Source organism: Quercus lobata, chromosome 12 (genome assembly GCF_001633185.2).
Source record: "Quercus lobata isolate SW786 chromosome 12, ValleyOak3.0 Primary Assembly, whole genome shotgun sequence".
In the NCBI taxonomy this organism is placed as follows: Eukaryota; Viridiplantae; Streptophyta; class Magnoliopsida; order Fagales; family Fagaceae; genus Quercus; species Quercus lobata.
Window position 1 is genome coordinate 35,412,324 of NC_044915.1, and position 10,989 is coordinate 35,423,312.

The following is a 10,989-nucleotide window of genomic DNA, read 5'->3' on the forward strand; positions in this document are numbered from 1 at the left end:
TGTCCTCGATTGATTATGTGAGAATATTATAACCTAAATTTGAGTTTTTTTTTTTTTTTTTTTTTTTTTTTTTTTTTTTTTTTTTTTTGAGAAGGACCTAAATTTTGAGTTGTTTAAGGAAAATTCCAACAGATAGATTTCCCTTTAAAAATCTGTAGAGAAATGCACATTTGTTATTTGGGATGATACTTCTTTTCCCAAATTTTAGTACAAATATACAAGTAAAAAAAAAAAAAAACTAAAGTTTTTAACAAGTCATTAACACAAATTTTTAAGTAGTAATATAAAGTTCATAGAAAATAATAACACTTAACAAGTGTCTCCTACTGTATACATATCAACACACATTTTGAGAGTTGCTACATCCATAATATTTTTACAATAAATCATAGGTGGTTTTTTTTTTTTTTTAGGAAATCATTAAGTGGTTAGTTGTTGTTGGTTCAAATTTGAATCTAACACTAAGATTACTTTTTTGCCCCAACAATAACAATTAATAACAACTTGCCACTCGAGATTTGTTATAAAAATATTGTGAAAATATTGTGACATATCATTTCTCTTTTAATAAATGAAGAAGTTAAGAGAGTGAGTCAGATTAGTTAAATAAAAGTTTAAACAATGGTTAAAGTATCATGAAATGTTACATCATGTTGACAATATTTTCAAAACAAATTATAAATGATAGATTATTATTAGTAGATAAGAAAATAATTTCAATGGTAACTTTAGATTAAATTTTAAAACCAGTAATAACTTATGACCTATAATTTATTATAAATATATTACTTTCCAAAAATAATGTCTAATGACCATTAATGCAAAACAAATCACTGTTACTTTCACAGTAAATTTCAAATTTAAAAAGTCAGCATCACCAATTGAGTGATAAAGTATCGCATTGCATTGCAAAAATATAATGCAAAAATATTGTAAACATATTACATTTCAAAAATAATGTCTAATGACCATTAATGCAAAGCAAATGATGGTTACTTCAGCAAAAAATTTCAATTTAAAAAAGTTAGCATCACCCATGGACGAATAAAGCGTCGCATTGCATTGCAAAAATGTGACAAACCACGTCTGGAAGTTAAAACTTAAAAAAAGATAAAGAAAAAAGACCAAATTGCGTTGCAAAGAGTGCCCAAAAACAAAACAAAAGCACAAACAATTCATCGCCAAGTTTGATGGTCTAAGCATGGAATTTCATTCTTACATTACATGGTAGTCGGTTGGCTTGCCATGTGACAGTGTAATTCGGCATTGAAGGTATCAAATTCCTAAAAGAGCAATACTAGAGAGACCTATATTTCACCCTTCTTTTTTACAACTTAATTACCAAATGTCTAAATGCGCAAATTACAACTTATCTATTTGTAATTTGATTGAAATTTAAGTTATCTATTTATAATTTGAAATTTGACACTTTACTCACCTGAGATTAGTTTAATTAGAGTTTTGCAGCCCACTTTTATTTAAAACATGACTAAATATGTAATTTTGCTCAATTTTTATGTCTCTCTCCTCCAAAAACACAAAAGACATAAAAATACAAGATCAAAATGAATCCAACAGAGCCCTTGCATCATAAGATTTCAGACTACAAGTAGGTAACTTAAATTTTGGTTAAATTTCAGGTGAGTAAAGTGTCAAATTTCAAATAACAGGTAGACAATTTAAATTTTGGTTAAATTATAAGTAGGTAAGTTGTAATTTGTCATTCCTAAAATATATAAATAAGTTAACGTGGGAGATAATGTTTCATATATTCCTTATTCACTTATAAAAAAGACAAGAAAGTATAACTGTCTCATATTATTATATAATTTAAAATGATTTCATTTTTGTTTATTTAAAATTTAACATGCGTGTACATATTATATGTGACAATAAGATCTAATTATTTAAATTATACAAAAAAAGTTAATATAAAGAAGTAAATTGAATATCATAATAGAAATATGAAAATATTAACGTTTAACATAAATTGTGAAAGACAAACTAAAAATATGTATTTTGATCATCTTATTGTTGTACATAATGATAGACTCATTTTTCTCAAAAAAAATAAAAAATAATGATAGACTCATAGACCTTTTACAAAGTAAACAGTAATATATTGTCATTTTTAAGGCACATTTATACTGTCATTAAAGTATTGAAATCACATCAAGTTGAAATATTTTTAGGGAAAAATTTGATGACCGCTGTGTAGGGCATTGATTTATAAACTATTTTTAGAAATTTTTTATTATTATTATTTTTTTCCCTTTCTAACATTTTCATTAAAACGATATTATCACTTTTCTAAAAATTGTTAAATAGCAAATTTTCTAAAGGCATCTATTAACAGGACCCGTATTTTTATAGGCTTAATTATATAACCCATTTCCTTCATAATATTTTTGTTTAGTACACCAAACAAAAAAAAAAAATTTTTGACGTACGCATGTACATATAATACAAACATAATTCAATCTAATCAAAAGATACCACCATACACATATTGTGCAATGATCATTTTACAAGTATATGTATTTGTAAGGTGTAGAAAATAAGAGTTGAAATTCAAGTTTTGAGAAAAAAGTTTCACACATTTATACGCTTAGACTATGCTAGAATAATCAAAAAATAAGGATTAAGTTGGATCTAGTTGCATTGAACACATTCAAATTAAGTTAAAGTAATCAAAAAATAAGGATTAAGTTGTGTCTAACCGTGCTAAACTCATTAATCCAAATCCCTGACCAAATTGCTAATTTTTTTTTTTTTTTTTTTTTTGGGATTTCTTCTAGAAGGGTTGCACAAAATCTTGGTCCATAGTTTCTATAAAAAAAAAAAAAAAAAAAAATTGGTCCACACCCTCTGGGTACTTCCGTACTTGTCGGAACCAAACCAAGTTTTTATTTTTTATTATTTTTTCCAAAAAAGAAAAAAGAAAAAAGAAAAAAGAAAAAAAAGAGTCCTGTCTGCACAAAACAAATAACGACAGCACAGCATAATAATCCGGTCCGTGCCAATGTGCTATCGCATTCGGTTTTCAAAATCACCGATTTTCATTCCCCCATAAACGAGTTTCTCTCTAACGATTTTACAGTCAACAACAACAACACCACCACTCTTATTAACACCAAATCTCAACCACCAGATTCGTTGACTTCTCTCCCTCTGTCACAGCTTTCATTATCATTCATTGATATATATATATATATATAAATATATATTTTTTATTTTTTTGTGTCTCATTTATTCCATACACTACTGTGACTGTCACTAATGCCAAGTGGCACTAAGGATGATTCTATTAATGGGACAGGGGCTTCAAAGTAATTTGAATAAGAGACATGCGTATGTTTTCCTCATTATTATGAGATCTCTCGATATCATCGTCAGCAGATAGTGCCGTATAGTATTGTATACCACCACTCTGTTGTTCTGTTTCTGTTTGTACCCTCTAAACGGTTTTTACTACTCTCTTTTTTGTTCTCACGTATCTAAATATTCCCTCACAAATATACACACTTTCCCATCCTGCTACGTAGTACATTCTTTTATCTCATGTTGTGGCCAAGCTTGAAACAAAAATTTAATACCACCAACTTTATCAAAAATGAAAAAAATAGTTTTATTTTTTGACTTTCTTTTTTTCTTCATAAAAATTTATTAAAACTTTCATAAAAAGATGCATCGATTAAATATATATATATATATATATATATATATCCTTTTTAGATTGTTATATAAATGCTTCATTGATTATTTTACAATCTACATTTATTTCGATAAATACGATAAAATTTTAACTTATGACATTCGGTGTCTGATGATTGTTCACTATTATCATCAGACACCAATTAGTTGAGCTAACTGGAATTTACAAAATTTATTTGTTAATTATCTTTCATCACTCATTATTATCAGACACCAAGTAGTTGAATTAACCAAAACCCACAAATTTATTTACTACTTATCTTCATCTTTTATTATCATCATCAGACACTAATCAGTTGAGTTAACTGATACTCACAAATTTATTTACACTACTTATTTTCATTTTTTTATTGAAGTCCAAAAAACTAGAAACTTTTTGACCCTCAAATTTAGTTGAAAAAAAAAAAAACATAATTAACATAATTTGTAAACTAGATTATTTCAGATAGATCAAACTGATTTGTGACACCCTAACAATTGATCCCAAATGATTTTCTCAGATATTTATTAATCACATACGTAGTGTACGCCAAAATAGAGTTGGGAAGCATTAAATAACATAAACGATATACTTAAAGTAAAAAAAGATAATTATTGCAAAGAGTTATAATTACATCTTAACTGGTACAAAGCTTACCATATTTGTTGAGAACGCGTAAAGAAAACGCGCCTGAAGATGAGAGTGGGATTATGATATAGTTACGTTGTCGTGGCTAAAACTGTAATTTTCTAACCAATCAGAGGGTATCCTTTTAATTTGCCACTACCACTACTCTCTCCCACGGCTTTTGCTTCTGTGCCCGTCTCCGACCCATACACACTCACTCACTCACTCACTCACTCACGGCACTCTCTCACAGCTCAGACACCTTTTAGAGAGAGACAGACACACTCACACTCACACTCACACTCACACTCACTCACACACACAATCCTATTCACACTCATTCTCTTTCTCCTTCTTACACTCGCACTCGCACTCGGAGACTTTCTTTATGTATAAATTCGTCGCAACCCCAAATCCAAAACCAATACAGCCATTTTTATTTTTGCTGCTTCAAATCTTTCTTCCAAATCCCTAGAAGAAGAAAAAAATAAGATTGAGATTTTGCGAGATGCCACCTCAGCTTCACCCACCTTCGCCGCCGGGCAGTCTCCGCCGCCTCGACGCCAAAATCTGGCGAGCCTGTGCCGGCACCTCCGTCCAAATCCCCATCGTTCATTCTAGGGTTTACTACTTCCCTCAAGGACACGTGGAGCAATCCTCTCCTCCTCCGACTTTTCTCTCCCCTACCGTTCTCTCCAGGCCTCTCATTTCTTGCCGAATCTCCGCCGTTGATTTCCTCGCCGATCCGGTTACCGACGAGGTTTTCGCCAGGCTCCTCCTCCATCCTATTCACGCTCAACAGAACTTCGTCGACTGTCCATCGGAACCTTCTAGGAGCCGAAACGACGTCGCCGCCGCTGCGGGTGAGGATAAAATCCTGTCCTTCGCGAAGATTCTCACGCCGTCCGATGCCAACAACGGCGGCGGATTCTCCGTCCCGAGGTTCTGCGCCGACTCAATCTTTCCTCCGCTGAACTACCAGGCTGAGCCGCCGGTGCAGACCTTGTCCGTCACCGACGTTCACGGCGTGGTCTGGGAATTCCGTCACATCTATCGCGGAACTCCGAGGCGCCACTTGCTCACCACCGGCTGGAGCAAGTTCGTCAACCACAAGAAGCTCGTCGCCGGCGATTCCGTCGTGTTCATGAGGAACACGAGGGGCCAGATGTTCGTCGGTGTCCGGCGCGCCGTGCGGTTTAACAACGACTGCGCCGCCGCCAGGTGGAGCTCGCAGATAGGCGGCGGGACTACGAGGCTGAAGCCCGAGGACGATAGTGCCTGTGCCAGAGACGGATTCTCGAGGAGCGGGATGGGGAAGTTATCGGCAGAGGCGGTGGCGGAGGCCGCGGAGTTAGCGGCGCAGGGCTTACCATTCGAGGTGGTGTATTATCCGAGGGCCGGGTGGTCGGACTTTGTGGTGAAGGCAGAAGTGGTTGAAGAAGCCCTGAATGTGTTCTGGACCTCTGGGATGAAAGTGAAGATGGCAATGGAGACTGAGGATTCTTCCAGGATGACGTGGTTTCAGGGAACGGTTTCGGCTGCTGTTGTTCCGGATGGTGGGCCATGGCAGGGCTCTCCTTGGCGCATGCTTCAGGTATAAGACATACATTCATTTGTTGTTACATTGTTTTTTGTAATTATTTGTGATTGGCTTGTTTCTGATTTTTATTCCAAAATTATTGAATATTGATAGAGGCTGTGCTGTGTTTAGAATAGTGTGATTTAATGTCCTTTGTGGTCTAATAAGGGGCAAATGTATGAAGCCCGCCTACATCAAAAACTAATTGGTGTATTGGTCCGACAAAAATGAGCAATAATCATGGAGTGGGCCATAGGTTCAAATCTATCATACCTATCGAAAAAAAAAAAAAAAAGGGAACCCATTTTGTTTTAGGGGGAAATATGCAGTTGTTGTATACATATCAAGGTAAATATTAGTAATGTAGCTACTGCTTTCTCTTTTTTGGCTGATGAAGCTCTACATTTGCTTCTATTGATGCATTGAAGTAGGTGGTCTGAGTACACTCATTGAACAGATGTGCCCTTTTTCTGTTATGTCTCATGAGACGATATCAACATGAGCATAGGTTCTGTTTTTTTTTCTTCTTTTTTTTTTTGGGGGGGGGGGGGGGATATTTTTATTGATGAGGATTAAATTGCTTTTGTGTTTGGATATTTGACAACGATGGGCTGTTTTTGAATCTTCCAATGCAATGGCGGAGGATAAATAAAATATTTATTGTTAATTGCACATTTCCTGTTTACCTTATGATTTATGTTTGATGTGAATAGACGTTGTAAGGGAATGAGACTGTTTACATCCTATACAGTTTTCTTTTCCTAGAATGAAGCAGATTGGAGTTAGCTGCAGTCAAGATTAGTTTATAGGTCCTGGATGAGCATTACAAGGTCAAACAGTCCTTATAATTATGATCCAGATTTGGGGATGTATTAAGTCTTTATACATACATATAAATTTGTGCTTCTGTGTGTGCTTGTGTGAACACTGTATAACTATATTTTTAAGCTGTTTGTGTGCGATATTATTATATCTTGCTGATTACCTTTTGAGATTTGGAAGTTTGCAAGCTTTGTTGCACTTTTACAAACCTAAAAATATTGGTAGATTAAACATACACTTGTAGTGTTTATGCTTTACATTTATATGCTCTGATTATCTGAATTTATGCTTCTGATTTATAAACTATACAATGAAAGTGAACTAATGTTGATAGGGGTATTCCTTTGCTGCCAAAATTTGGTTTTTAGAATGGTTTATGATGCTGCTAGTGTCTCTGCAAAAATTTCTTTGGTGCTTAGTGAATGGTCAAGAGCTTTGGCATCCTGCCAGATTAGATGACTTAGTTATGGTGCAGGGAAAGACTTAATGAGATTCAGCTGGTGGGGAAGGATAAGGCAGAATGGTTGACACCTACAAATAAGGTGTTTAGTTGTAGTGTGAAAAGATCCTATGTTGTTTGGTGGAGGCTGGTTTGGTCTCCTAAAGCTATTTCCAAGTATGCTTTTCTATGTTGACTAGCTCTGAAAAATAGGCTTTCCACTAGGCAATGGCTTGCTGTTTGGGGATATAAAGGAGATTTGTTATGTGATTTTTTTTGTAGAAATAGAATTGAGCTATTGAACATATTTTATTTTTGTGCTCGTTCTCTAAATTGGATATGGTGTGCTGTTTTAAAGTTTTCTTTTCAACAGAAGAATTGGAAGTTGGCTTGAGGAGATCATTGAGCTGTGAAAGAGCTTAAAGGAAAAGTTTTCAAAAGTTGATTGGGAGGGTGGCATGGGTTGCTGTGTTAAACCGTATATGAATGAAGCATAATGCTAGAATTCAAACAAAGAGAGTTTGTTCTGAATGTGAAATTCTTAAAGATATTTAAGAAGGATGTTAGATACAAGTTAATAGTGAGTAAAGTTTTCTAGTGCTCTATTCAGAATAAGTGTCTTTGTAGCTTATGGAGAATTCCTTTTTCTGTTTTTGATAGGGGGTAGTTTGTTTTAGCTTGTTTCTGGTTTCCAGATTGTTCTCTTCGTAGCTTTTTTTCTGCTCTGTTTTTTGATGAATGAATTTAGCTTATTCATTAAAAAAAAAATGTTGATAAGGATACTGGCAACTTGCTTCTTTGCTTTATGCTGTGAAACTTGGTTTCAGCAGTATAATTGTCTTTCTAAGTTAATAATATGGGTATATGTGTGTATATTTAGTTACTTATATATATATATATATATATATAAAAGGTGTATTTAGTATGGTTGTGGTGACATAGTAGATTATGACTTTTGATATACCTCTTAGAATTATTGAGATAATATTGTAATACTACAACAAATCACAAAATTTCTTACCTGCTTTACGTATTGACTCATTCAGTTTTTGTAATCCTTTCTCTATATTATAGGTCACATGGGATGAACCTGAAGTTCTGCATAATGCCAAGAGAGTGAGTCCTTGGCAAGTTGAGGTTCTTTCACCAACAGCACCTGTCCACACTGCATTTCCCCCCACAAAGAAATTCAGAACCCCTCAGAGCTCTGGTCAGCTAACTGATGGAGAGGGTGATCTTTTCTTTCCTTTCTCAGGATATACTAATTCAACAATGGGACAAATGAGCCAAACATTGTTGAATTATAACAATTTTCCTGCTAGCATGCAGGGAGCCAGGCAAAATCTATTCAGCAAATCCAGTTTATCCAACTTCCTAAGTGAAAACAATATGTGCATTGATAATTCCTTTGGCAACAACTCGGTGCCAAAGTTGAAAAGTGTGTCTACTGAGCTGAATATTGGAAGTTCACAGTCTGAAAACTTATCACCTGATAGCCAAAGTAGTATGCACTCCTCCTTTGGAACTGAATTCGTTGGAACCCAATACTGCAGCTCACCAAAAGTTGGTACTGGGTCCTTTCAGTTGTTTGGTAAGATTATTCATACGAATCAGCCTGTTGAAAGTGGGTTCGATGACATTGGTTGTGCAGAAGATGATGGCAGTAAAGGGTACAATGAAACAGATGACGTAAACAACCCACTAGATCATTCTTTGAATTACACAAAACTGCTTGACAGGCTTGATGTTCAATGCCAGAGAGCCTCAGCTGTTGGGGCATGTAATTTGTGAACTAGTGGTTGCATCTATGTCATGCAGATAAATAGCTGTACAGGTACGCTATTTGCACACTGGACTTGACTAACCTGTAGGTTCACATTTGAAATCAATTGGTGCTAGTACCCAAAGAAATTTTGTACAATTAGTTGTAGTATCAATCTTCTCTAGTTTTGTACATGTCCTTTTGTGACAGCAGGTACGTGTGGGTTGTTACTAACTTAGTATCATATAATATAGGGCTACTAATAATTGTCCATTTTAAATATTTTACTTGGTGTTTATAATTTGAATATTCTATCACTTACTTCTGATATTACGTGTTACAGAATATGCTTTCCATACTATGCCCATCTAGGGCCTGCATTTTGTGCAACAGAATACTGCAATTGCCTTAGTGAAACTGTCTGAATACAAATTCATTTCCAATGTTACATACTTAAAAAGTTAAAATGAGTGTCTTGTTCAATGCATAGAAACTCAGGTTCATTTTAATTTATGGCATATAGATGGATATTATGAATTACTAAGCAGTGGAAATATCATGCATTAAAGTCATTACCAGCTACCTGTTTGACGTCCAAAAAAGTTGGCTACTCCTTCCAGAACTTAAAATTGTCTTGGCTTGTCCTTAAAACATTTTAGAAACTAGCATGTATGTAATAAATTAGACTGATACTTTAGTGTGAGGATCAGTACAGCTGCTGAAGCCTTACTGATGACTGGCTTTGAGGTCAGTTTATCCTTTGATCCAAATTAGAGTGATAAACTAAACGTTGGAGCTCATAGGTTTTAGAACACTCATAAATATGTTTGGGTTCATCAAAAACAAAAAAAGAAGGTTTGGGTTAGAAAATTCACTTTCAAATAATAAATAAATCTCTTCTTTACCCCTTTTATATATATATAATTTTGGTGTGTTGAGTTTAAAAGTTGGCACATAAGTTGGTAAAGCCTATGTAGTAAAATTTGCAATATCCATAGCATTACTCAAAGGTTTTGGTGACCTATATTTTTCTTTCCTCTTTATTGCAGGTACTTAAGGCAGGCAGGAGGAAGCTGATTACCAATTGACTCTTCCAGTGGTCATTATGTTGGTTTATTTTAGTTTTGCTATGTTGGGAACTTGAAACTGTGGTAGACTTGGTTTTGGTTGTTTAACTCAAGGGTAAGATGTCAGTGTGACAGATGTTATGCAATATTTCTAATTGCGGTAGTTTGCCGTATTTGCGGTAATTTGGTCTTATTTCGTTGTGAATGGTAGGGATTAAAGCCTATTATTCCTTAACAAAAAGCATTCTAGAGTAATTCACATTTCAGTCCTGTGAATATCATTTCATTAGGCAAATATGTCATGTCAATGCATCCAGAGTAGATCTGCTTGCGCTTAATATGAATGTGTTTTCTTTCTCATTACCGTTTACCATATAGTATTTGCTTGTTCTGGAATGGAAGCTGTTTTCAAAATTGTTATTCTGGAGGACATGGTTTGCTGGATTTGTAAGTCGCTATGCAATGGTTTGGAGGCATCACCAATTATTTGACAATTCATAAAACATCACGCTACTCATTAAATTGGATAAACTAATCATATGACTCATTTAATAGGTCATATGATTTAAAATACACATGGATGGTTGTTTGAATCACCACATAGTAATCTAAATTAACTTTTTCATTGATAAAGTATTGAGAAGAGGGCAATTACGTACTGCTTGGGTAGTTGGGAGGACTGTTTGGAATCATGATTTGTAGAAAATTGTATTAGGAATTATTAAAACTTCGAGAGAGCCAGTGCCAATTCAACCCGATCTTTGGCAGGAATGGAGTAGAGAAAAAGGGGAACAATTAATAAAACTGTGTAATTCCATATAAGTAATTTATTTCGATATGTTGGTAATCACTCTCTCACTCTTAAGTGTGCATTTCTTTCTCTCTCTACCTCTTTGTTGAATGGTTGCAACTTGATTTACGATGAACAAGTCATAAATGAAACACAAAGTAAGTTTAATCAAGAGCTTTGTTTCGGTTACTACCGCACACCCTTGGTGT

General features: G+C 34.5%; 1 protein-coding gene across 1 annotated transcript; it reads left to right on the forward strand.

Moving 5' to 3' along the window:
- Positions 1 to 4,480: 4,480 nt before the first annotated feature.
- On the forward strand, positions 4,481 to 10,328 carry LOC115972270 (auxin response factor 17). The gene is made up of 3 exons (XM_031092484.1): positions 4,481 to 5,915; positions 8,236 to 8,995; positions 9,973 to 10,328. Exons 1-2 carry the CDS (start codon positions 4,830 to 4,832, stop codon positions 8,950 to 8,952), a joined length of 1,803 nt encoding a protein of 600 aa, XP_030948344.1. The 5' UTR covers positions 4,481 to 4,829; the 3' UTR covers positions 8,953 to 8,995; positions 9,973 to 10,328.
- The last annotated feature ends 661 nt before the right edge of the window (positions 10,329 to 10,989 follow it).

Bases quoted from the DNA above. Each gene is read 5' to 3' on its own strand.
- LOC115972270 (XM_031092484.1), top strand. From the start codon at position 4,830: ATGCCACCTCAGCTTCACCCACCTTCGCCGCCGGGCAGTCTCCGCCGC. The intron at 5,916-8,235 runs GTATAAGACATA...TCTATATTATAG, and splicing joins CTCCTTGGCGCATGCTTCAG to GTCACATGGGATGAACCTGA.